Source organism: Phragmites australis, chromosome 1, assembly GCF_958298935.1.
Source record: "Phragmites australis chromosome 1, lpPhrAust1.1, whole genome shotgun sequence".
Classification (NCBI taxonomy): Eukaryota; Viridiplantae; Streptophyta; class Magnoliopsida; order Poales; family Poaceae; genus Phragmites; species Phragmites australis.
Genome location: NC_084921.1, coordinates 585,011 through 610,145, shown reverse-complemented (window position 1 = coordinate 610,145; position 25,135 = coordinate 585,011). Strand labels below are relative to the sequence as shown.

Here is a 25,135-nt window from a genome sequence, read left to right as displayed (position 1 = left end):
CATATGTATGTGTAGTTGGCATATGTATAGATATGTAATTAATTTGCTGTGTATGACCATGATCACTTGCTTAAACTTGCTCAGTTTTATCTTATGAATTTCTCAAGTAAGTATTTGATACATCTTAATTACCACTCAGACTCTTTATTAAAGATATATGTACAGATAAAATATTTAGAAAGGTGAAAAATCTTGTAAGCTTTCGGTCATGCTTGTTAAAAGAGATAATAGTCTCATGTATCCTATTGTTTACAAGCTTATCAAGTTGGTGTCAAAAGATTCTCAAGTTATTGTTCGTTTTCCCATAACAACTGCTAATATTGAGAGAGTATTTTTAATAATAAATTATGCAAACATAAGTTAAGAAATGAAATAGGAGACTAATTATTGAATGATCGTTTGATTACATTCATTGAGCGTCAGTTTTTTAGTAAGTCATGGGCGATATCCTAATATTGAGTATTCAATCTAGTCATGCTTGTTAAAAGAGATAAGTCTCATATATTCTATTATTTACAAGCTTTTTAAGTTGATGTCAAAAGCTTCTCAAGTTGACATTAGTTTTTTCACGGTAACTGCTAATGTTGAGAGGAATGACCGTCTAGTCATACATAGGAACTTCTCAAGCTTCTCAAGTTGGTATTTTCAACAATAAATAATGTAAAGAATAAATTAAGAAATAGAATACATGACTAATTAATGAATGACCGTCTAGTTATATTTATTGAGTGCCAGCTATTTAGGCTGTCATAGGCGATGTTTTAATATTGTGCATCCAATCCATGAAGGAGCACATAGTTAAATCATACAAATTATCATATAATTTATATAACTATTTGAGTTTGTCTCTAATATAAATAATTTATATTATATTATGAAGTTTAATATTATGAATCTTTTTTCCATTAAATATTTTATGCTACCATCGGAGCTTGTCCAACTAAAAATCCTGAGTCCGTCGCTGCTCGGCACGGCTACTGCTCCTCCAGATCTTTCTCCGCGCCGCTCCCCCGTGGCCGTGGCTCCTCCCCGGCCACTCGATTAATCCCGGCCCTAGGGACGTGTGGTACCAAGCATCGAAGAGTATTTTTCAACTCCGCCGTAAAGTTTACGGATGACTGCCTTGTGGTCACGAGTCATGAGTTCGGTGCCGTGTTGTAAGTATTTTCCTTTTCCGATCGAGTTATGTAGCGTACATTTCCTTGTCCCTTATCGTTTCGCAGAGGCGTTTTCCTTGCTGGAGTGAGACCGGTGATCCACGGAGAGCTCCGACGCGACGCGATGTGCAGGAACCGAACTGGACTCTGAAAAGGCAGGCGGCGGTTGCAACATGTGGATGCTGTTGCCGCTCACGGGCTTGGCCACCGATATAAAAGAAAGGAGATAAAATAAGGGTCCTTTTGTTTTGCTTGTCAGAAGTGAAATATAGTTTTCATAAAAAAATAGAGTAAATTTTGTAAACTAATTGTTAAAACTATCATAAAACTATATTTTTAAAAAACTATTTTATAAAACTATATTTTTTCTATCTTTTTTTATTATAAAACTATATATATTTTATAAAAACTATCAGAAAACTACACTTTCATATGACCTTATCGAAAAACTACACTATTTTTCTTTACGGTATTACAAAGCTACACTCTTGTTTTCCCGATCTACTCTGACGAGTAGGTCCCACTAGCATACTTAGTAGCGTGTGACAGAGTCCGTTCGTTGACGTGGCATCCCTTGCTACGTGAGCTCTCATAATACACTTAAGCAAGTCGACTTAAACTTGGTGCTAGAAGCAATTTAGACAACAAAATTATCACACTGTCAATATCTATCTTTGTGTTTCTACATGTCATTTTTTGAGTATCTTTTAGTGGATCAACACATATCTCGGGGTCTATTTTCATGTAACACACCTCTATAACTACATGTGGGCGTGTCTTACATAAAAATATTCTTCGGAGTATGTGTTGAGTCACTAAAAGATACCCAAAAAGTGTCATGTGGAAACACAAAAATATATTTCAGCAACGCGATAATTTTACCACTCAAACTGCTCCTAAGTTGGCTTTCACTGAGTCCAGATCGACTTGCTTACGTGTATTGCTGGAACTCGCGTGGCAAGGGATGTCACGTTAGCGAACGGACTTTGTCACACGCCACTGAGTATGTCAGGTGGGGTCTAGCCATCAGAATAGATTTAGAAAATGGGATTATAGCTCTACGATAACGTTGAGTAAAAATGATGAAGTTCTTCGATAAGATCATATTAAAGTGTACTTTTTTGATAGTTTAAGTATAGGTAGTTTTATGATAAAAAAAGGACAGATAAACTATAGTTTTGTGAAATAATTTTTTAAAAGTATTGTTTTATGATAATTTTGACGATCTTAGTGTAGTTTTACGAAATTTTCTTAAAAAGTAAGATTAATAATTTTTTAGCTAGAAGTGTGAGAAAATTAATTAAAAATTGATGGGTAATTGCAAATTTGTCAATGCTTTGAACTATTTTTCAAACTTCCCATTAGAAACTTAATAAACCATAAGAACTATCGTTCGAGTAATATTCTTGCAAAAATAAAAAATCGGTGCAAATTTGCAAACTCATAGGTGAGTTAGGAGATTAATAAAGTACAATTTACTATAGTTATAGCAATGAATCAAATAGTTATCAAATATGATAAATTTAGATACGAATCAAACAAACTCTAAAAAAATGGATCGTTCAATTTAAACGCCTTCTCTTTCAGGAGGCACACTTGCACTTGCTCTTGCTCTGCCCCAACGTGATCGCAAAATCCGTTCTTGTATTTGGGTCGTCGAGGTGACCCAACAGCCACATGCATGGTAAGGTGAACACAAAAGCATAGCTAGCGTTGCGTGTAAAGAAACTACCTCTATTGTCGCGATAGAAAAAAAAAGACGTAGCTTCAATTAATGTCACTTCATCTTTGTTGCGGGCTACGTTCTTGGCTTGCAGCAAGAACAACAGCGATTCGAGCAACGAGTCCAAACCTGACGTCAAGAGCTCTATTTGAGAACCCGACAGTCAATACAACAAAATTATTTTTATATAAATAATTAATTATATTTTAAATTTTTAAATCCGCTTATATAACATCAAATTCAATGGATTAAAAAAATTTAAGGACAGCCTATACATACCTATACAGTCAACTAAATTATTATTTTTAATAAATATGATTCCACTAAATATTCATACTTCCATTCACTTCACTTATCGATATAACTCTACGAACCCGACGCGGAGAACAAAGACGATTGAGAACGTCCTCCTCCCTTCTCTCCCTCGGCTTGGCTTCTTCCCCGTGTCTCCTCTCCATATATGCGTTCGTTTACAAATAATACCCGCATTCCTGGGCCTCGAGAAGCCAACCACGCCGCGCCCGGACCGCCGTCTCCGCTTAGGGTTTCGCTCCGCGCCGAGGAGGACCCGGCATTGCCAATCCCAACCCGCCGCCTCCGCCCATCAACTAGACCGCCGCCGCCGCCCCCGAGCGGTAATCGGTACGGCCTCCACTCTCCGATCGGGTTGCTTTGGTTCGATTCCTCGGTCGACGCTCGGGCTGGTCAGTCGTCGGGTGCTTGAACTGAGTTGTTTCTGCGGATTCGGGGTGCCTCGCGTTGCGTTCGGCTTTGTGAGATTGTGCAACCGCGGAGTGTTTGTGTGCATGCGTGCATGCACGAATCGTGTGTGTGCACATTTTTTGGGGGAATTATTTGAGTTTTCCATGGCTGATTCCGATCGTAAGTGGTAGAGTGCGTGAGTTGTTCGTAACGATTGGGAGAAACTCTTCGGGTTTTTTGTTCGTAACTCTGGTTTATGTGCGTGTGGAGAGACTCCATTTGGATCTCATGTTGTTCGTCACGTGCACTTGTTTTCTGGAAATTGATTGCCACATGAGCTGCGCTTGCCGTGCGTTGCTAGCTATTTGGATTCACTGCTAGTAGCTGTTTTCTCGTGGACCTTTTTTCTTTGTGTCTGTTGCTGCTTAGTTTGATTGATTCCTGATGCAGTAACTATAGTTGGTGCGTTGTTCTCCTTAAAAGTCGTGGAAAATTGATACGTGCGCTTGTTAGTTCGTAACTCTGGCTTACGTCTGGATCACTGGACCCCACGCGTGAATAGAGGCGTCTTTGGACCGATTGGTCCGTTAGATGCGATTGCTGAATTACCTGAAAGGCCGAAACAAATTTAAGTGCTTTGTTCTATTCATCAATGTTGTTTTGCACATGTTTTTTTTTTTACTAGTTCGATTTGTAAGCATGCTTTCCCTGGAAATGATAAAGTCCAATGGATGAATTTGTTCTTAATATATGATACACAGTACCAGCTGAAATTTATTTGTTGGAATGGTTATTTTAAAAGTTGCTGGGCAAAGAAATATAGAATAGTACTTTACATACTTTCCGGATGTATTAACACAACAAGCATCTGATGACTAGAACTTCCGATGCCAAAGTTTGTCCCAATTTACGTCATCTGAGCTTAGTTGTTGTGACGAAGACGTTTGATTTTTCATGGCCGGTTAGGCCTTGGTTTGTCTTTTAAAAAAGAAGAACTCGAGTTGTTTGTGGATGATATGAGCCACCTGATGACCTGATGTTGTGCATGTGCCTAAAATTTTTCCTATGTATGCATCAAATTTCTTAATTCTAAATATAAATGCTGATTTTTCTGAGGATCTTTGACAGCTTATGGATCTACTAAGGAATCCTTTTAAGGGAGTCGTCGCTGATGTCAAAGGAAGAGCAGCTTGGTATAAGCATGATTGGGCTGCAGGACTCCGTTCTGGCTTTAGGTCAGTTTTGTTTGAACTACTCCTACAGGTTCATTAGACGTAGTCTCTCCTCTTCTTTGCTTGTTATACATCGTAGCTTATTTGTATTGCTGGCAAATGGATTATCAGGATATTGGCACCTACCATGTATATCTTCTTTGCCTCTGCACTTCCAGTCATCACCTTCGGAGAACAATTAAGCACGGCAACAAGTGAGAGAGCTTACCCTTGTGCTACTATGCTACTTAGGCTTGGATTCCACACAAACAGTAACAAAACAAAATTGGTTTGTTTCAGATGGTATACTCACAACAGTTGAAACATTGGCATCTACTGCGATATGTGGCATCATACATTCAATTCTTGGAGGGCAGCCTTTGTTGATTGTTGGAGTTGCCGAACCAACTATTATCATGTACGCATATCTCTACAACTTTGCCAAGAAGCAGGAAGGTCTGGGAGAACGGCTATATTTGGCGTGGACAGGATGGTAATGAATGAAATAGAATACATCCTACCTTGCCCTAGCTTTCAGATAAACTGAACTCCATATTTCCTCTGTGTCGACAGGGTCTGCATCTGGACTGCTATAATGTTGTTTCTTTTGGCAATGTTCAATGCTTCCAATGTTATTAGCAGATTTACAAGGGTTGCGGGAGAACTATTTGGGATGCTGATAACTGTTCTGTTCTTGCAAGAAGCTATCAAGGTACTATGAATCTAGTAAATCCCAGTTATTTCTTCCTTGGCATAATCATTTGACTCGGGACCTGTCTACTGCAGGGGATCATAAGTGAATTCAGTGTGCCTGAAAATGCAGACAGCAGCTCACTGGCACACCAATTCCAGTGGCTGTATGTCAATGGCCTACTTGGTGTCATATTTTCAATTGGCTTGCTGTACACTGCATTGCGGACCAGGCAGGCAAGGTCATGGCTGTACGGCGTAGGTTGGTCACTTGTTTTCCATTCCTTAGTCTTTACAGTAACTTGTTATATCCAAAGTCGAGTGCAACATGTTACGCTGCATCATAACCAACGGCAACCATTCAATTGATCCAGCGATTGTCCAGCCGTTGAAGTTATATTCTAACGGAAGAATACTTCTCTGTTGGACTAGATTCGGGATTGGGCCTGAAATTTAGGCTTGGGTTTGGACTAGACCACGCTTGAATTGGGTTTGGGCTTGGTTTGGTAATTCGCTATGTTTTCTTATCAGCCCTCAACTCCTCATATTTGTTTTACATTTTTATTTTTTACAGACATTGTAGTTTTGTATGCTTAAAATTGAAATATAAATATGTATTCATGCTAAAGCTGCTAATAAATGTTTTGAGAAATTCTAGTTTATTCTATGTATTAATGCTCTGACCATACCGCTTACAGGGTGGCTTAGAAGCTTCATTGCTGATTACGGTGTCCCACTTATGGTCATTGTGTGGACAGCATTGTCATATACACTGCCAAGCAAGGTCCCTTCAGGAGTCCCTAGGAGGCTCTTCTCTCCACTTCCCTGGGAGTCAAGTTCACTGCGACATTGGACTGTGGCGAAGGTAAGAAGTCACTTATTTCTGATTCCCACATGTTAAGATTTATGTTTTTTAAAGTGCAAGATTTCATAGTGGTTGTTCTGCGTACCATAATTCTGAATGGTTGCTTCGCTGTTTACTGTCAGGATTTGTTTTCTGTCCCCCTGGCGTATATATTTGCAGCCATTGTGCCTGCTTTGATGGTTGCAGGACTTTATTTCTTTGATCATAGCGTAGCTGCACAGTTGGCTCAGCAAAAGGAGTTTAATTTGAAGAAGCCTTCTGCCTACCATTATGACATTTTGGTCCTTGGATTCGTGGTACGTGGCAATGGCATTTAAGTCTTTCTGTCATACAAAGTGTTTATTCGGAGTAGCCATTCTGTTGTAAGTTTTCACTTGGTTTCTTACTCGATAACATTTATCAGACAAAAGTATGTCAATCCATTTCCTTTCCGGTAGTATAGAAATGATACAGGTCCGGCTTCTCCATTTTATCCTGACAGCATTTTTAGTTCAATTATTATGACACTGCATTCTTTTCTCATAGTATATAAATGGCATAGGTCCTACTCTGTGGATTGATTGGCATCCCTCCATCTAATGGAGTACTTCCTCAGTCTCCCATGCACACAAAAAGTCTTGCTGTCCTTAAGAGGCAGGTTGGTGAACTTCAGACTGATTTGTGTCATCTGCTATGGGAATCGACAATGCTCATACCATTTCGTTCTCTTTGAGTGTAGTTGCTACGCAAAAAGATGGTTGATACCGCCAAGGAGGGCATGGATAACAGTGTTAGTCGTTTGGAAATTTATGGAAAGATGCAAGAAGTTTTCATCGAAATGGATAGCGAACAGAATGTGAGTCTTTGACTCTTCGTTTGCAAGACTCGTTTATACTATCTGATAACAATTATTTTTACCAATTACCATACTATTTCCCACAATTTCATCAACTCAACTTTTGTTGTGAATGCTATTGCATGCCCAAAGCCTATGTTATTTCTGCTGCATCTTTGCTTTCTAAAGCACTTTCCTCCGGTGCCTATACAACTGTCCATGTTACGCTGCATTAAAAAAAATCAAGTAAAATAACATAATGCTAAAAATGTTGTCCTTCAGACTGATTCTGTTGACAAGGAGTTGAAGAGCTTGAAGGATGCTGTTCTGCAAGAAGTTAATGAACAAGGGGAATTGGATATGACATTTGACCCTCGAATTCATATAGAACCCCATTTACCTGTTCGAGTGAATGAACAGAGACTAAGTAACCTGCTGCAATCCTTATTGGTTGGTGGTTGTGTTGGAGCTATGCCAGTCATCAGGATGATACCGACATCGGTTCTCTGGGGTTACTTTGCCTACATGGCCATTGACAGTCTACCAGGGAACCAGTTCTGGGAGAGGATACAGCTGTTGTTCATTACAACAACCCGACGCTACAAGTAATACTTTTATTCTATATCTGTTCACCTCATTTGAACAAGTGAACTTACATGGGCACATGCAGCTTGTGTGTTTCCTTGGGGATAAATCGCACCACTTTATACTGGTGTCAATTGCAAGACTGCTAGCAGTGCACTAACCCGTGGCTGTAACCGTTGCAGGGTTCTGGAAGGTCCTCATGCATCGTTTGTGGAGTCGGTGAAGGCAGAAATAATAACTGTCTTCACGATCTTTCAGTTGGTTTACTTCCTGGTGTGCTTCGGCATAACATGGATACCGATAGCAGGGATCCTATTCCCAGTGCCTTTCTTCCTTATGATTCTCATCAGGCAGTATGTCCTCCCAAAGTTTTTCGACCCAAATCACTTGCGGGAATTGGATGCAGCTGAGTACGAAGAACTTGAAGGGGTCCCCCACGAGCACGCACTGGTATAAATTCATCTAACATTCCCTGTAACTTCATTCACAAATGCAGAGTATGTATGACATTGAAATGACCCGAGGTGCCTCCGCTTCTTTGGTTAATCTGAAAAAATTTGGTTCCTTGCACAGGTGGAAGAAGTATCTGATACAGGCAGCTGTCATAGCCGTGCTGATGCTGAGATATTGGACGAACTCACAACCAATCGTGGAGAGCTAAAGCACAGAACTTCAAGCCTACGTGAAGAAAGACACCTTCAGGTAATAATGGGCACACATGTTAATCGCAATGCGTGTATAAGGGACTAGAGATGATGTAGTGTGATGGCTTAACGATTTACTTTCTGACCTCTTTTGCTGGCTTCAGTTAGGAGCTAAGCGGTTGAATTTTTGAGCTCTTTTCTTTTCTTTGGAAGAACAAATAGTCAAGAACCACGCATTTCTGTGGTTGTTTTGTGCCTAGCGTAGGCAGATTTTCGCGGGCGCAAATTCAAAATTGCTCCTGTACTTTGAGTTAAGCACATTTCATGCCTTTCTCTTTCTTTTGTTGGAGAGAGAGGGGGTTAATGCCATCAATTTGAGTTTTAACAATCAACTACACCCTGCAGGTTCATTTAAAAGCCGTTCATCCAAGTTTGTGAAGACAGAAAATGGTCCACGAATGAGGCTTTTCTGTAGAGTTAATCCTCAAGCAACAGTCCTTTGTGGTGAATGCACTGCTGTTACTTAGTGTACTAGTATGGTACTTGGGTTTTAAACCGAAACGCCATGTGTGTGCATGGTGTAGTATGTTGGAACAGGTATTTAGCATAAAACTGGAGTGATTGGGAAGACTAAGACGACAGAGCAGATGCAAGATAATACTCCTATTGGATATGAAAAGGGAAATTGGCTGAATGGGAGCGCAGTAGAATGACGAGCTCACTAGGTTGTGCGGCACATCTTTAATGTTGTTGTGACGTACAGTGTATTTATATATCATCAATGCAGTTAGTTATTGTTGTCCGTTTACTTAGCTTGCTCTGTTAGATTTAGAAATTGCGCCGCAGTGGGTGATTGTTGATGGCATTCTGGCTTCCGTTGGATCAAGCTTTAAGCTAGAAATCAAATGTAATCAACTGTCGGCAGTTATTTCACCCGTTGGGCATTAGATGTCCGTTTGGAGTGATGTCTCCCGAATTGGCATCTTTTATATATATATAATCAATGAGAAAAAAGTTTGAATCTATATTATTAATTGTCTCATTTTACTACAATCTAATTTCAAACACGTTATTAACCACTTGACTCTACACTGAGTGATCCAACTGATGAACAGGAGGCACGAAGGCTTTCATCAATCGAGAGGTGAGCACTATGGACAACATACCTGCACTTGCATTGGTTTCCGCTTTCCTCAACGCTCTGCAGCAAGTGCAACGTCACCGCCTGAACACCTTTCATGGCCACCGCCATGATCTTCATCATGCCTCGGGTTGCGGTCATCATCACCACGCTCCCTGGGGCCGCGATCGTCGCTTCTTCACCCGTTGTGGTCGTCATGCTCATCATGGTCCTCGTCCACTTCGTCGTCCTCGGGTCGAAGTGCAAGTCGTCAACCCTAATCGTCACTATCTCTGTAGGGTATACATGCATATTTGCACCTTAAATGCAACTATAAATACAGACTCTTAGCCGCTAGACCACGGAACCCAACCTTTTTACTGTCAACATGATTTTGACTCTCTATTCTCTTCACTTTTTCTCCAAGCTCGAATCTCCTCTCTAGAAAAGACTCTCGCTACACCTTATTCGTAGAAGACATCTTCTCTTCTGCCAACACGGATTAAAAGTGGTTTCACACAAGAATCGCCTCCTCCTTTTCTACTCCCTACCAATCTAAAGTAATTATGTGTTTTGCCACTGGAACAAAAATCCCAACCACAGCCAGACTCGTTCATTAATAGGGTGGATATCATAATAGTTTGATGATGTTGCTAATCTAGTGTGACTTGATTAATGAATGTTATTATTACATTATGATTTCATATTTTATTTGCAAAAAATAGCACATACTAATAGATGTATATTTGTCAATTGTACCACAATCCTCTATTTCAAAATTCAGCTAACTAGACAAACAAATTTAAAAATGACTCTTATTCCTTAGAGAAATAGAAATCAAACAAAAAATATTTCTGAGATAATCCAGAACCCTATCAAACAGAACCCAAGTTTATATTGTTCACAGAGTTTGATTGGAGTCAACAAACCACTATAGTGTTTGGATGGATCCTCGTACCTCCTCTCCAACCATAATTCTCCATCATTGTCAATAGGTTCCAGATCCAAGGTACCTCGGCTTGATGACCAGATCGGCAATGGTGTCTTCACCTTGTAAATCACTGCAAATGTGAGAATAAAGTTTGGCTTGGATGGTTAGTGGATGTGATTGTATTTTATATTCATTAAGGATTCAACTCTATATTTACTCTTTATGGTCTCCTTAATATGGATTTTTTTTATAGTAGTCTACGTACGTGTCAACAAACTTCGTTAATCTCTAAGCTCATAATCTCCTGTCTTCAATATGTGTTTTGTGAGTAAGTACGCGTGATGGTAGGAATGTGTGCGTGTGTCTCCAAGTTATATTGATTTTTTTAAACCCACTGCCAATGTGAGTGTCTTTCTTTTTATGAGAAACAACGAAAGACTAAGGGCAACTCCAACGATCCTTCTTCCCGCCCTTTATCCTATATTTAAGAAAAAACGATAGAAATCAGTCTCCAACCGATCTCCTATTCAGCCCCTTTTCTTTAAGGAGCCCCTAAATCTCCTCCCTTACCCCCTATATGCAGGGGGTCACAGGCGAGCCCCTATCCGCGCACAACTCCACCGCTGGCCCCCTCTTGCGCCGCCGCGCCCGCATACTGGCCCTCCCACGCCGCCGCGCCACCCCACACCTGCCCGCCTGCCCGTGCTGTGGAGGCATGGAGAGAGGGAGCTCGGGCCGACGTCAGGGAGAGAGAAGGAGCGGGGAGATAGGGTATAGAGAGAGAGGAGCTCAGGGAGTGAGAGTACAAGATATTAATAAAATAATTATAAGTGGAATATATGGAATCAAATATGAGGGGTTGATTGGAGTGTAGTATAATGCGGAATTTGAATGAGAAGTCTCTAAATAGGAGAAATAGAGAGTCAAATATAAGTAACCGGTTAGAGATACTTTAAGGTATGAATCAAAATAGGGAATCAGGGTCAGTTTGGTGCATAAGTAGGAGCCCAATTTCGGGTTAGAGATTAGACTAGTTCCAAACTCCCACTGATCAGTACTAACTCATAAACGTTCGATCGTCCACTTACGCTATGTACCTTGACCCACCTGCAGAACACGTTCGATCGTCCACAACTCCACGGTAATTAGTTGTGCTAAACCAGCGAAGAAATGGAGTAAGCTAAAATTTCCTCGAGCAGATGATAGAACAATACAAATATACAAAACCGCAGGCGAAAAAGAAAAAAACAAAACAAGTGCCGAGCAATTGCACGGCGACACGGCACGAGAGCTCGGTCTGAACAAGCGCGTGCGTACGTGAGCGGCCCCCGTGTCCATCACCTCGGAGTGAGCGCTGGTGCAACTAGTATATTCTAGCGTTCTGCCGTGCAGGCATGTGCGTCACGGTTGCTTCCTCCCTTCTCCGACGCTTCCGCGGCTCGTCGGACACTCAAGGCAACGGCGGAGCGGCCACGCGCCGTGGCTCACCCGCGGAAGCGAGTGGGAGACGTGCCAGCCCGCCCACGCGGTTGGACCGGTTCCCGCTTCCCACGGGTCGCCGTTAGGCGTAGCAACAATACTGGAAAAGAAAAGCTTCCACGAGCAGGAGAGCAATGTTTACCGCCCCTATGACGAGGAAGAAAAGACTGTCACCAACGGCCTCGATTTACTTTGATCTGTACCAATCCCCCACCTCCCCCGTGCGCGTCCCGCTAATTGTTCTGGTTTGGGGAAGCAAACCGTCCTTTCCTTTGCACCCAATGTTTAAAGGAAGAAAAAAACTCAAATCCATGGAAGATTCATCCTCATTCAAGTCAACACGAAAATTTCACTATAACATATAATTTATTAGATCCATTCATTATATTAAAATTTATACTAAATAGATAATAAAGAAATAAATAAATATTATATGAAAAATATAAACGGTCAAGATAAATGGTATACACAAAACATGTGGAGTTGTATTTCTGCCTCACGCGCCTTGGAAACCCCGTGCCGTGCCCACGGGATAAACCGCCAATGGAACGGTAGAAACGGCCCCTGAACCCAACGGCGGAGTCGGGCAACCCCCTGTCCCACCCGCACCGCAGTAAAAGCGACGGCCCGCGCGAAAAAGCGCACCGCGCGATGCCTTTCCGGCCCCTCGCCTCGAAAAAGGTCCACTCGTTTCCTCGTCCCCCCTCAGTCCAGTGCAGTGCTCCCCCGCTTTATAATCCCACCTTTGCCAAGCCAAGCCATCCGTTCCAGTCGCAAACCACATCAACACAAGGATTCCTTTCCGTCTCGTTGGCTCGCTCGCTCGAGTGCAAATGGCAGTGGCATCGGGGATGGCCTTTTCTGTCCGCCCGGCGCCGGCGCCCGCGGCCCGGCTCTGCAACGCCTCCGCGGCCGCCGGTGGGGCGAGGATGCGCGCCGGCGGGGCCGGCTGCGGCAACGGCAAGTGGTGGGCGCCGCTGCTGGGGTGGTCCGGGCAGCCGGACTACATCGACGCGCAGCCTGCGTCGGCGGCGGAGGACGAGGAGCTGCCGCGGCAGCGGGGGGCGCCGCGGAGGTTCGGCGTCCTGACGGAGGACAAGGCGCGGCAGCTGCGGATGCAGATGATGGAGACCGGGAGCTTCCACGACGCCATGTACCACTCCGCCATCGCGTCCCGCCTCGCCTCCGCCGCGCCCGACAAGCACTAGCCCTTGTCCGGCGGAAGCCAACCCAACTCGCCGACAAGAAGCAATCGCTGTGTATATATATGCTTCCATGTTTATTCCTTCTTCTTTTTCCCCCCATCTTTAAGTTTTTTAGAAAAAACTACGTGGTGATGTTGTTGTTGGGAGGAGATGTACAGATTAGAGGAGGGGGCTCGATCCGCTGCGACGAGCCTCCCAAACCTGGTGCAGCTGAGCTGATTATTGTGTACCAGTAGTTCTTGCACCGAAATGTTGTGGAAAGAAACCTGCCTGTACGGTGTTGTCTATGTTATTGCAAAGACCTGAGCTCTGCTTTCTTTCAAGAGTACTAGTGATGAAGTTGCAATAGTCAGACTGAGATGCTTTGAAAATTCTTATTACTAGCACCGAACATTTCTGAACTACTCGTAGCTTAAATGAAGTGATAAATCTTATTCTATCTTGGGTGTTGTTATGCTGCCTGTTCCAGTTCTGTCTTTAGTACCAGATTTTGATCAGAAGCTCTCCTCGATCCGTTGGTTAGGACTTAGGAGGTTATATGCTAGCTCTCATTGCAGTTAAGCAGGGAGTTACGCTTTGATCTGAGACTTTGATCGGCGACAGATTTTTCTTCTTGTCTGAACTAGTAGGTTGCAAGACTTCACTTTCAGTTAAGCAGGGAGTCACCCTTTGATCTTCTATCTAGATCAGAATGAGTGCCTGTGCATATCTTGCACAACTATGACTTGGGATTGAGGTTTCTCCAGATCTTCAAGCATCAATAAAAAATCAATAGTCTTCAATGGCCGTCCTTTTCGGCTGGTCCCTGTGAAGAAGCACAACATAATTGTCGAAGTGTGTTATCCTAGACACATCGCACATCATCACACCCCTGTTGTCAAACCTCACTTAGCCCATCAGAGATAGTACCAATCCGACCCTGATTAGTTTTGGGATGGATTGCACCGTAAGGTAGCTTTGTCATTTGCCTTACCTCAGCAGCTTTAGGCCTCTTCCATCTCTCGTATTTCAGTGCTTGGAGAGCCCACTTGGCATGGTTTAGTTGTCCCGTCAGGTCGCTTATCCAGAACGTCAGTTCGCTTATCCGGTTTGGTTGCTTATCCGTGTCAGGTTTCCTCTCTCCAGACGAAGAAATCTTCTTGTTCTCGAAGGCGGTTTTGCGCCGAGCTCACTCCAACCGGCCGCCGAGTTGCGTTCCTGGCTCGCAAGCCTAGTCGCTCAAACTGAAAGCGCCGAGAAATTAATACTTCGTGTGTTTTTCAATACTTATCATTTTTATCATTTTATTTGTTTTTAAATATTTATCACTTTACGTTTTTTTGACGTAGTTTCCAATTTTATCTCTACAAAATATCAGTTATTTACGGTAGGTTCTGTAATATTTTAGCTAGTTTTTAAGGATATTTTTGTCATTTCATATTTAAAATTTGTACTATCTTTGGTATATCTTGGTATACGTGTTTGATCAAAAGTGACAAGTATTGAAAAATGGAAAGAAGCAGCAACGACTTGCGGGTATAGGCTGAAAGCGAGAGCTTGGGGTGGTAGGCTCGCAAGTCGCAAGCAACAAGAGAGACAACGCGGATAGAAGAAAAGGGCTTAGAAATTAGGGATCAACCGATGAAAATATTAGGCCGAAAATGACCATCAGTCCACCTATGTATGTACCAGAAAGGTCTGGATAGAGAGCCTGATAATAAAGAGCTTCGCAGAGCTTTTTTTATTTAAATTTTTGAAAGCAGTGATTTTTTGGTGAAAGTAATTCTACGACTAAAATAATTCTTTATGATAAATTCTATGAAAAAATGATTATATGGGAGAGAGGAAGCTGATTTTTACAGCTCATAGTAGTTAGTTTATTTCAAAGAATTATTCATATGAAATCACTTTAAAAACTGAAATTACAAACTGATTCACTCTGAGAGCTGGTCTAAGAGCTCACACTGATTTTATTATGAGAGCTAAAAGCTTTGCTAAGGTCCTGTTTGTTTACCTCTGGATTGTGAATTATGAATTGTAGATTTTACAAATAAACGATCAGATTTTAGAAGTGTATTATGTAAATATATGTTTAAATTATAGCATAATACACAATCCACTCAAAATAAACTTCTATAATTAAAATCCAGAATACAAAGGGAAATAAACAGAACTAAAAAAAAAAAGACGTCGTGGCCGAACCAGATTATGCCTTGATGGACCAGCCTGCCAAACGGCATTGATGTCGCCGTGGTCTCGTGGAATGTGGACTGCGGCTCGGGGGCCAGGTCCTCGCCCAAAGGCCGACCAAGCTGCGCCAGGTTCCCCAGGCGCAAAGCGGCGCTCCGCCTGGCCACCATGCGCGCGCACCGGCCCACCTAGCCTGGGCCGCATCGGCCTGCACCGCGCCGCCTCGGGCCGGCCTCGCCCATTCCGCCACATTCTGGAGTGTGCGCCAACTCCTCTGGCTGGGCTAGCCTCTTCTGCTCCTAGGCTGAGTCGGCCAGATTGCTGCTCTCCAGCCTATCTGCTATGCTGGGCTGCTGCCTGCTCTGCCAGGCCTTGCCATCACTGTTTTATTCTGCATTGCCGCTGCTACCGAACATTTTTTTTATATTTTGAAAAAGAAATATTATAAAAATAGGCGTCCTGCAGAACTAGATTAACAGGTCGTCTTTCCAACGGCCGAAAAATTTAAAAATAAGAAATAATGTGTTTCATGGCTCTTAAAATTCAAAACTCTATCGAAATAGTTTTAACAAATCATGAAAAAATTTGGTGGTGTAAAAGATACTATAATCTAACTCTAAAAAAAAATTCAAATAAAACTATGATCTATACAATGAGAAACAAAAAAGAAAAAGTTTATTGTACACAATCTGATAAAATGTACACGATGAAATTTGTTTTTTTCTCATTGTACATATAATTGTTTGAGATGAAATATTTTGGAGAGCTAGGTTGTAGCATCCTTTACACCATATACTTTTTAGAAATTTTCATGAATATTTCGATAGTGTTTTGAATTTTGAGAGTATTGGAATGTTATATTTTTATTTTATTTAAACCGTCGTTCGTTAAAAGAGTGACATGTTTATATATAGATTCAGGCCTCCATTAGGATAATAGTCTTATATCATGTCTTGCTTTGATTAATATCAAGAAATAATTATTACAACTAGGGTATGTAGATCTAGTCCTAAGGCTCTAGGTGGAATCTTTCATGTTTTATGTCTTGGAAATCTTAATCAGATAATTCTAATCTTTACTGTGAATCTTCACTGGACGTCTCTGATTCCTATAGGACAAGGCTTGCTTTGGGATTGGTGCCACCCTAGCTTTTGAAGGCACCAATTGGCTTGAGGCAAATTGAGTTGCGATGTGTTATCTCAATTGGCCTGGCGTGCTTTGGACGTACCCCTCATCTCTTTTTATAGTCGGAGTGAGGTAGTCCTATTCTACTCGGACTCCTCGAACATAACATTTTTGGATTGCAAGTCTCTCGGGTATTAGGAGATCCTTCGCAAATATGGTGTAATCCCCACATCGGATACGATCACGTACCGGATATTTTGTCGCATTCCTTATTTACCCCATGACGATTACGAACATTACCGAAACGAGTAAACGACACGCATAGGTGGATACCTTTATGGATATATCGTATTTATAGTAAATATATAATAAATGATTATATATTCCTTACCAGTACCTAATGAAAAGATATGAACTAAAAATAAAATAAAAGAAATAAGAAAGAAAAAAGGAAAACAAATAATTGTTGTTGTCCACAAGGAAGAAATGAGATCAAAAGGGAAGAACAAGGCAAAAAGAACACGTCCTCGACCGGCTCCACATGTTGTTGTCATGGTGGGCTGGCCATTAGCAAAACCTACTGCTTTGCAATGCAATAGTAGCACAAAAAATAAATCCTGGTAGCAGGCCTTGGGACAATGGGCTGAACAAGGCTGGGCCACAGGTGAAAAATGAAAAGCATTGGGAGGTGCAGCCCGCGAACAAAAATGGAATTGGGTCGCACGTGAGGAGGAAAATTTGGCCCACTTAGAGAAGAAGAGAAGCTAAAGGTGTGTTTGGATAGCTGCATAGGCCCATGAGATGTAAGTTCTACAGCCTCTTCGGCTTGGCTCACCGCGTGCAAAAAAGGGTATGTTTGGTTGTCCGTATGCGTTCAGTTTGACTCGTATGAGTCATGCAGGTTGAGTTGAGACAGGTTGGAGAGATGCAGTAAAGTCTGTTTGGTTAGCTGCATGTGATCAGCCTGTCTGAGAAGAGATTGTGTTTGGTTGCCCGCATGAGTATATATTGTATTAAAAAAACTCACTTTTTTACCAAATAATATAGGGTTGAAAATATTTTTATAAATTAGTATATCACAGGATAAGAATATTAGTGAATTTTTTATAATTTTTAGAGAATTTTAATTAAATATTAACTTAGGATTTTTGAATCAAACTAATTAAAATGGGTTGCTAGTTAGCTCTAGTTTACTCACGAAAATATTTAGAATTTTTGGATCACTCTTGTATCCTTAAATAAAATCTGAAGTTAAATAAAAAAACAGTGTTTTTGCACCCGGGTGAGCAGGCCCGGCGCGTACGCCGATTCCAGCGTACGCGCGGAGTCAGGATGAACGGATGCGCATGCATCGGCGGATGCAATCTCGAGCGACAGTACCAGCAACCAAACACAGAGCAAACGGACGGCGTCTGCACGCGCAGAGCCAGGCCGATAGGCGTGCAGGCATCCAAACACGCCCAAAGCGTCTGGAATCCTGACCCAACAGACACGTAGAAATCAACCGTTTCCAGCGAGCCAGGCTAGCATGATGCAAGGCGGGTACTACGTGCATCAATTATTTGGCTCGTCATGTTCAAATTGTATGCTCATATGCCTAACCAAATAGCTTTTCTACTTAACTAGTCTACGTATATACAGACAAGCAAACAATATAATGTGTATGTATTCAGTGAACCTGGCTCACTGGTTAGCAAAATCAAGGGCTCGAAATTAAGCAAAAGTACGTGCATGCATGTAAGCGACGTCGTGTGTGGCTTAGCTGATTAGGCTCACATAGTCACATCGCATCCATGGTTGGCTCTTGGCCATGTCATTAGCTGTCTGCCGGCACACCCAGCCGGACCCTTAGCTAGTTTAGTAGTGTAATATAGATAGCTCGATGATTAGTTAGGTGCTGTCGGTCGAGTAGCTTATTAGCCTAGTCTGGCTAGCTGTGGTTACATCACACACAGCACGTTGGATGACCGGGAGAGCGAACGAGGGACAGAGCCTACGCGCTTGACCACGACGTACGTACGCACTTGACGTGACAAACAAATATTTTAGTCCTATTGTATGCTCGAGTCTGGGCCATGAGTAATTCATTATTTGCGATAACACGCTCATGCCGAAAGAGAAAAATCTATAACGTGGTATGAACGTATTATCTATCTCAACCGTGTATTTACGTAAAGATTCATATTAAAAGGTTAGATGAAAAAAATATAAAATATATAATAGAATTAATGAATAGATGTGAGAAATGGATGATCAAGATACAAAATTCGTACGCTTGCGGAGTTACATTTCCCCCTCATGCCTAATAGTAAGAGAAAAAAACACCAATCTGGTACGGTAATTACATTAATACTTACCAGATGCTACTGAATTGGCCGTAATTTATACGTCATCTTTGGCATGATCGATGCACGCATGGTTTATAATGTCTTTATGAAATGAAGTCGAAGTGGAACAAACAAATTGATCACCGGAGGAGGACGGGAATGTATGGCGACTTTTGGGACACGTGAGGAACGCCAAGGTAACAAGAGTCCATCGCGTGTTTATTAACTAACACGACTAGCTAGCTACATGCACGTCTACACATGCACCGGCGGCCGTTGCGACCGGCTTGTCCGTGAGCAGTCTTGGGTCCATTCGAGCACTGTTCAGAGGGAATCGCCTGGCTCTGCGCAGGAGATGCACGACACCTAGCTAGCCCTGCTGGTGCATTGTTCATGGTCGAAAAGGATGTCATGGCGAACCTAAAACTAAGCCTATATATATGTGCACCCCAACTGGTGACTTGCATATGCTTGCAGGGCTAGAGACCTCACAGTCAGACTGATCAGACACACAACCCTGATGGACACAACCAAACTAACCATCGACAAACCATATAAATATTTTTATGTATTTGTCGATAACTGATTAATAATATTTCGCTAATAATTAAACAGCCTCCTCAGCTGCGCTCCACGTTGAGCATCCGGTCATCATCGATCATGTCTCATACGTACTGTGTCACACACGACTGCAGTTCTGCGAAGATTTTTTTTAAAAAATAAATAAACAAGGAAACGCACTCAAAATAAAGCAACGTACGTAAGCACCAGAAATACCGGGAAGGCCCGCATTAGGAGGCTTCGTGTACGTACGTGACGAGTGACGACGACAACTCAATCGTGGCATGCATTCATGTCGATAATTCGCCATGCATGCAGCATGCGTGAGCTAGGCGTACGCACGAAATGAACTTTTTTTACCCGGCAGGTGATTAGTGCGTATGTTTAATCGCAGCACCCCAAATAAGATACTTATTTAATCATCGTAGGCGATTATTAGTGGTGGGGCTTGGTGGCAAAGACCCGATCGATGGATCTATCTGATATGATTCACGCATGCATGCATGCATTTGCATGGTAGCTACATGCATCAATCTTTGAACATTGATCGATCCCTGCATGCATTCATGCATTCACCAATAGATTAGATAGATAAGACTTGCAGTTCAGAGTCATATAATTGTTCTGTTAGAGGGGCTCGTCGTAGCTTGCTAGGAAGCTAGCTACTCGCTTGAGGACTACTACTAGCTAATTAGCTTCATAGCTAGCAACGTGTGATGTTCTAAGGGATCGAGTTTATCATTTCTCTGTGTCCATTGATCGATCAGTAGTGTTTACTGACCGACCAGTATTCTCCATCCTTGCTCAGATACTGTGCGTAATTTGGTCTTGATCAATCTGTTAAATTCAAAAATTCATTACGCCTTTCTTTTTGTTCTAGTGTGTAGGTCCGATCCGTTTTGTTTTGAAGACGTTCAACTAGTTTGCAATGATATGTTGACAAGGATGTTGAGCAGAACCTGCCACGGCTTTACAGAAACACCGGGTCCCTGCTTATGTGTATTAAAAACAGTTCAAAGGGCAAGCATATTATTCAAACGAAAGAATACGCCGTCTCGTGATAAAGGCGATTAACTACCGCTTCTGCATCCATAATCAGCAATAGCCGGTTTTTTGACAAAATACTGACGATACGTGTATAAGAACTCTAAATTAACCTTATGGCACCAATGCTTGCATACGTAAGATCATAAGATCTTGTCTACAAGATGCATACAGCCAAGCACCGAAAGCGTGGAATTGACAAAGAAAGCAGATCAATTTATACTTAGTAGTAGTACTCCATCTAATCATAAATACATATCATTTTAAATATATTTGTACATAAATCTATTTAATTTATGATATTATAAAAGTATTTTTAATATAAATCTGCACATATAATTTTAAGATTTCGAAAATAATTTTTTTAAAAGTTATTGTTAATCAAAGTTTTAAAAATTTGACGGAACCTATTTTAAAATAACATGTATTTATGACCAGAAGTACTTATGTAGGGCCACAAGAAAATTAATTAACTCAACTAATTATCTATTCATAAAATTTATAAAATTGTGTCACTAGCAAGTAAGGGGCCGGCTACCACTGCACAGATTCCAATTCCCAGCCACTCCAAAGACATAGTCCATGTATTATCTAAAAAAGAAATAAATATATAAATTTGTGCAGCGAGAAGACGTTACAAACAAAATTTCCACCTCCTTTTCTTTGTTTCTTTTTTGCAAGTTGAAACGCAGATGACAAACGTGAGCTCACCTCATTATTATTATTTTGGGATAAATGCAAAAACCCCCCCAAAAGTCACTTGGATTTTGACTTTCCCCCCCAAAAGTTGTTTTGTTGCAAAAAAAACCCCAAAGGTTTGATTTTGTTGCAAAAACACCCCTAAAAATTCAAAAAAATTTAAAACAAATCACAAAAAATTCTAAAAAAAACTAGAGACAATTATAAGACCTTTTGTGAAATTTGTTTTCAAAAATAATATCCTTTGCATCATATTTCATAGAGAGTAAGTTTGAAAAAAAAGAAAAACGTGCAACTCATTTATTAATTCGAGTTAAATGCATAGTTAATTATTTACTAATCCAAAAATCATGAAACAAAATTTTTTAGTCTTCTTACATGATCCTCTATCTTGTAAAAATACATGAAATCTTGAAATAGTTATTGTAACGTGCAGGATTCAGTAGATGGGTTGCAGATAGATTAATTCATAACTAATCCATAACACCCCCAAAATTAGTGAAACTACTTTTATTAGTTTACTTAAATAATTATTTGTGTAGGAAAAATAATGGTAGACATGACAAATTTAAAATAACATGAGTTAATAAATGAGCTGCATATTTTTCTTTTTTTTTCCAAACTTTCTCTCCATGAAATATGATGCAAAGGATATTATTTTTGAAAACAAATTTCACAGAAGGTCTTAGAATTGTCTCTAGTTTTTTTTAGAATTTTTTTAATGATTTTTTTATTTTTTTGAATTTTTAGGGGGTTTTTTGCAACAAAGTCAAACTTTTGGGGGGCTTTTTGCAACAAAACAACTTTTGGGGGGGAAGTCAAAATCCAAGTGACTTTTGGGGGGTTTTTTGCAGTTTTCCCTATTATTTTTGTCGTCTGTGCACAAAAGGCCTGAGGCTGAGGCGTGGGGCCGGAGGCACAGGAGGCCCTGCATGTCTTGGTCGCATTGAGACATCAGATGGACATTGAATCTGGCGACGACTACAGCATGTCTCGTAAGAAGATAAGAGGCAGACCTAGGAGAGGCCCAGCGATGCGATGGCATAGCTCTCGCTTAAATTCTTTTAAGTGGATTTCAGCGGATTAATACCTTTTCCGTAAAGTTCCAAAGATCCAGTAAGGCAGTAACTGATATGCTCCCGATCAATTTTTGAGCTGGTCCGCGCTTGGAGCCAACGAACGGACCCACTCAAGGGAAGAAGCTAGCTAAGAAAGACCGCCCGGCTTCCATCCATCTATCTCTTGCTTCTGGGTCTGCTCCATTACTATTGATGAACGCTTTGGCAGCAATGCCAGGTACAGAGAACGGACCGGACAGGCGGCCAAGCAGCTAGCTAATGGTCGGATTGGCGCTATCATTAGCAGCAAATTAAACGAGCCAGGCATCCGAGAAACAAATTATATAGGATACTGTTTAGAAAACTCCTCATGACATCTCACCTATATAATCCATACTGAGATCTAATAGTTGGATTGAAAAAGAAAAAGAGTGAATAGATATGTATTATTATATGAGAGATAATCTTTTATAAAACATGTTTTTATAGAATTTATTTCCTATGTGTCGTACTCGCGCGTAATGCAATCAGTGACCGATCGACCGATGATCAGTTGCTGTCCCTTGATTAATTAATTAATTAGGTAGATGGGTGCAGTGCGCTGTGTGTGGACGCCTGGAACGCCGGCCCGGTTCTTGCCAGGCCTTGCTTGCAACGGGCCAAAACCCAGCACAGTGATCTACGTGCATGGGTCCGAACAGGATAGCTAGGTCCCAGACGTGTCGATCTATCTGTTTGATGTGTGTGTCAGGAAGGAAAATTATTGATAAGCACACCATTTTAAGACCAAAACTAGCTTAATTATATTATTTTCGAAGAAGCGTAGTTATATTCAGAGGTGTCCAACGGGCTTTGCCGTGACAGCCTAAGTGCCGAACCTTAGGCCCGGGCACAGTAGCTCCAATGATTTTTTTTTTCTTATTAGCCTGTTACTACGCCAAAAATCAGAAAAAATACATGTCATCTGGAATCGAACCTGCACAAGTTCAGGAGTAAAGTACACCACCATCATATCACAATTCATGTGTGATGTTACCTCTAAACAAAAAATATTATTTTTTAAAAATAAAAAACTTAAACAGGTCGTGTCGTGTCGTCCGACGTGCCAAGTCTCAGGCACAACCGCCTAGTCGTGCCATGCCGGCTCGGCTCGTTCCCCACCGGGTCGTGCCGTGCTTGAGCTAGGCCAAAAATGCATTACCTAGTGTCAGTGCATTTGGTCTGGTCTAGTTTAACACCTTTAGTTATTTGTAGTTGGGCCATTGTTTTTTTAATTTCTAATAAAAATTAGCAAAGCTTAGTTATACTTGGCTTCGTCCCGAACCAGTGGGTTCTGATTTTATATCTTGGGCACATAAATGATGCATGCCATCACAGGACAACACCAATATATAGGTATTTTTTTTATTTTACATTTATTTGATCAGAAGAAGGAAAGTTCGGTGACTTAAGGAGAGCGGTATCATCGGTCTGAGCTATGGTTGCCGCATCGAAAGGATTCAAATAACATACTAAAATATGTACAGATGCATCTTTTTATCTCTCTATATGAAAAGAATTACGGTCATGGAATTACATCTTCTTTCTGAGCTCATTCTTTTCTTCCTCAGTACTCTGCATTGTATCAATTAGAATTACAAATGTGCTTAATCTTTTGTAGGTTCTGGAATTGCTATTCTATTTGAAAGAGGATGGAAAGTTGGACATATGAGTGTCCACATTAATAGCTCAATTGCAAAAGGAAGAAAAAGAAGTTAATCTGACTAACCTCTCTCTCAACAACATATCAACTTTCTAGCATGCATATTTGAGAGTTACATTGCAGGCGAAAAGTTCAGCTATAGTTTTGTTTTTTGAATAAAAAATAATTAGCCACACTTGTTTAAATCCTGTTGTATCAACCCATAATTTAGGATCCATGATTCTTTCCCTTGATAAAAAAAATTATATCCTCTCGAGCTCCATCATGCGTGCACTATTACTTACAAAGGACCCATCATAAATTTGGTTATGGAAGAGTAGAACAAACTATGTCAAGCAAAGAACATCTTCATTACTATGACAAATGATGGATAGCAAAATCCACAATCAATCATGTCCTTCAAGTCGCATGTTGCTTTCTACCACATCATTTTAAACGGAGTTTTACCATAGCACCCCTCTAATTTCAATTTAATGTGGTATAGGGAATCCATCTAATATGGATGGAATCATGAATAGTTGTTGGTTTAGTTTAGTATTTTGTATACTAATTCAAACTTGCTATTTGTGGATAAATAAGTATTTATCCGGGGAAAACTCAGCAAGAATCCAATTTATTTAAACCCATATTTTATCATGTGAATGAAACATAGTTCAAAAAGGACAATTAGCAAAGTCAATTGAATTTTTAATAAACCGCTATGCTAGGCATCGATCCCATTTAACTCATTGCTTTCATTGTATTGTGTTACCAACAAACGTACCTTCACTCTTATGCCGTGTGGATTGCTCCCCCTTTGCTTGGCGGTACTTCTCTAGCGATTGATCCAGTGAACTATTCATGCCAAGATCGGCCGAGAGGGGTTCAAAATCATTTTAGTTGTCAACCCTTTTGACTGTTTTTATTACCTAATTTGACTAGTTTGAAGTGAGTCAGGTTTTCACACTCTATGTGATTTGGCTGTCAGATTCTTGGGTGATTCATCGTTCCTTGAAGCATGCTGAAGTCTAGGAGACTGCCTAACATGCACACCATGGGTGCTTGTGGCTTGGTTTTTGTTGGCCAGCACCTTCCTCCTCAGTGACCTCCCTTTGAACCACTCCTTAGAATAGAACTTTGAGGTGTGTGAGATTGGTGGGCATCTAGGTGGGTGAGGACAAAACATTGAAACATACACACATATCTACCCATTTGCATTGGCAAATAGTCCACAATATGCAAAAAAAACTTGTAAGGAGCAGAACTGATTTATGTTTTGAGATCAACCGAACTTGAAACTCAACACATGAAAATATAAGAGGGAAGTTTCATAAATCACCTGATT

At 41.0% G+C, this 25,135-nt stretch overlaps 2 protein-coding genes across 3 annotated transcripts; both read left to right on the top strand.

Annotated features, from left to right (window-relative positions):
• Positions 1 to 3,260: 3,260 nt before the first annotated feature.
• On the top strand, positions 3,261 to 9,199 carry LOC133930007 (boron transporter 4-like). Of its 2 annotated transcripts, XM_062377275.1 has the most exons (14): positions 3,261 to 3,522; positions 4,711 to 4,817; positions 4,926 to 5,008; positions 5,094 to 5,286; positions 5,367 to 5,505; positions 5,580 to 5,745; positions 6,182 to 6,348; positions 6,471 to 6,644; positions 6,890 to 6,985; positions 7,067 to 7,183; positions 7,445 to 7,767; positions 7,930 to 8,197; positions 8,321 to 8,449; positions 8,797 to 9,199. In XM_062377275.1, the coding sequence occupies exons 2-14, from the start codon at positions 4,714 to 4,716 to the stop codon at positions 8,827 to 8,829; spliced, it is 1,992 nt and encodes a 663-aa protein (XP_062233259.1). In that variant the 5' UTR covers positions 3,261 to 3,522; positions 4,711 to 4,713; the 3' UTR covers positions 8,830 to 9,199. The 2 variants fall into 2 exon arrangements, 1 of the variants encoding a protein (XP_062233259.1); XR_009911731.1 differs by lacking the exons at positions 3,261 to 3,522; positions 4,711 to 4,817; positions 4,926 to 5,008 and adding an exon at positions 8,556 to 8,701 and having other exon boundaries at positions 5,078 to 5,286.
• A 3,460-nt stretch (positions 9,200 to 12,659) lies between these two features.
• Positions 12,660 to 13,449, top strand: LOC133929086 (uncharacterized). The gene has a single exon (XM_062376076.1). It carries the CDS (start codon positions 12,755 to 12,757, stop codon positions 13,127 to 13,129), a length of 375 nt encoding a protein of 124 aa, XP_062232060.1. The 5' UTR covers positions 12,660 to 12,754; the 3' UTR covers positions 13,130 to 13,449.
• Positions 13,450 to 25,135: the final 11,686 nt, after the last annotated feature.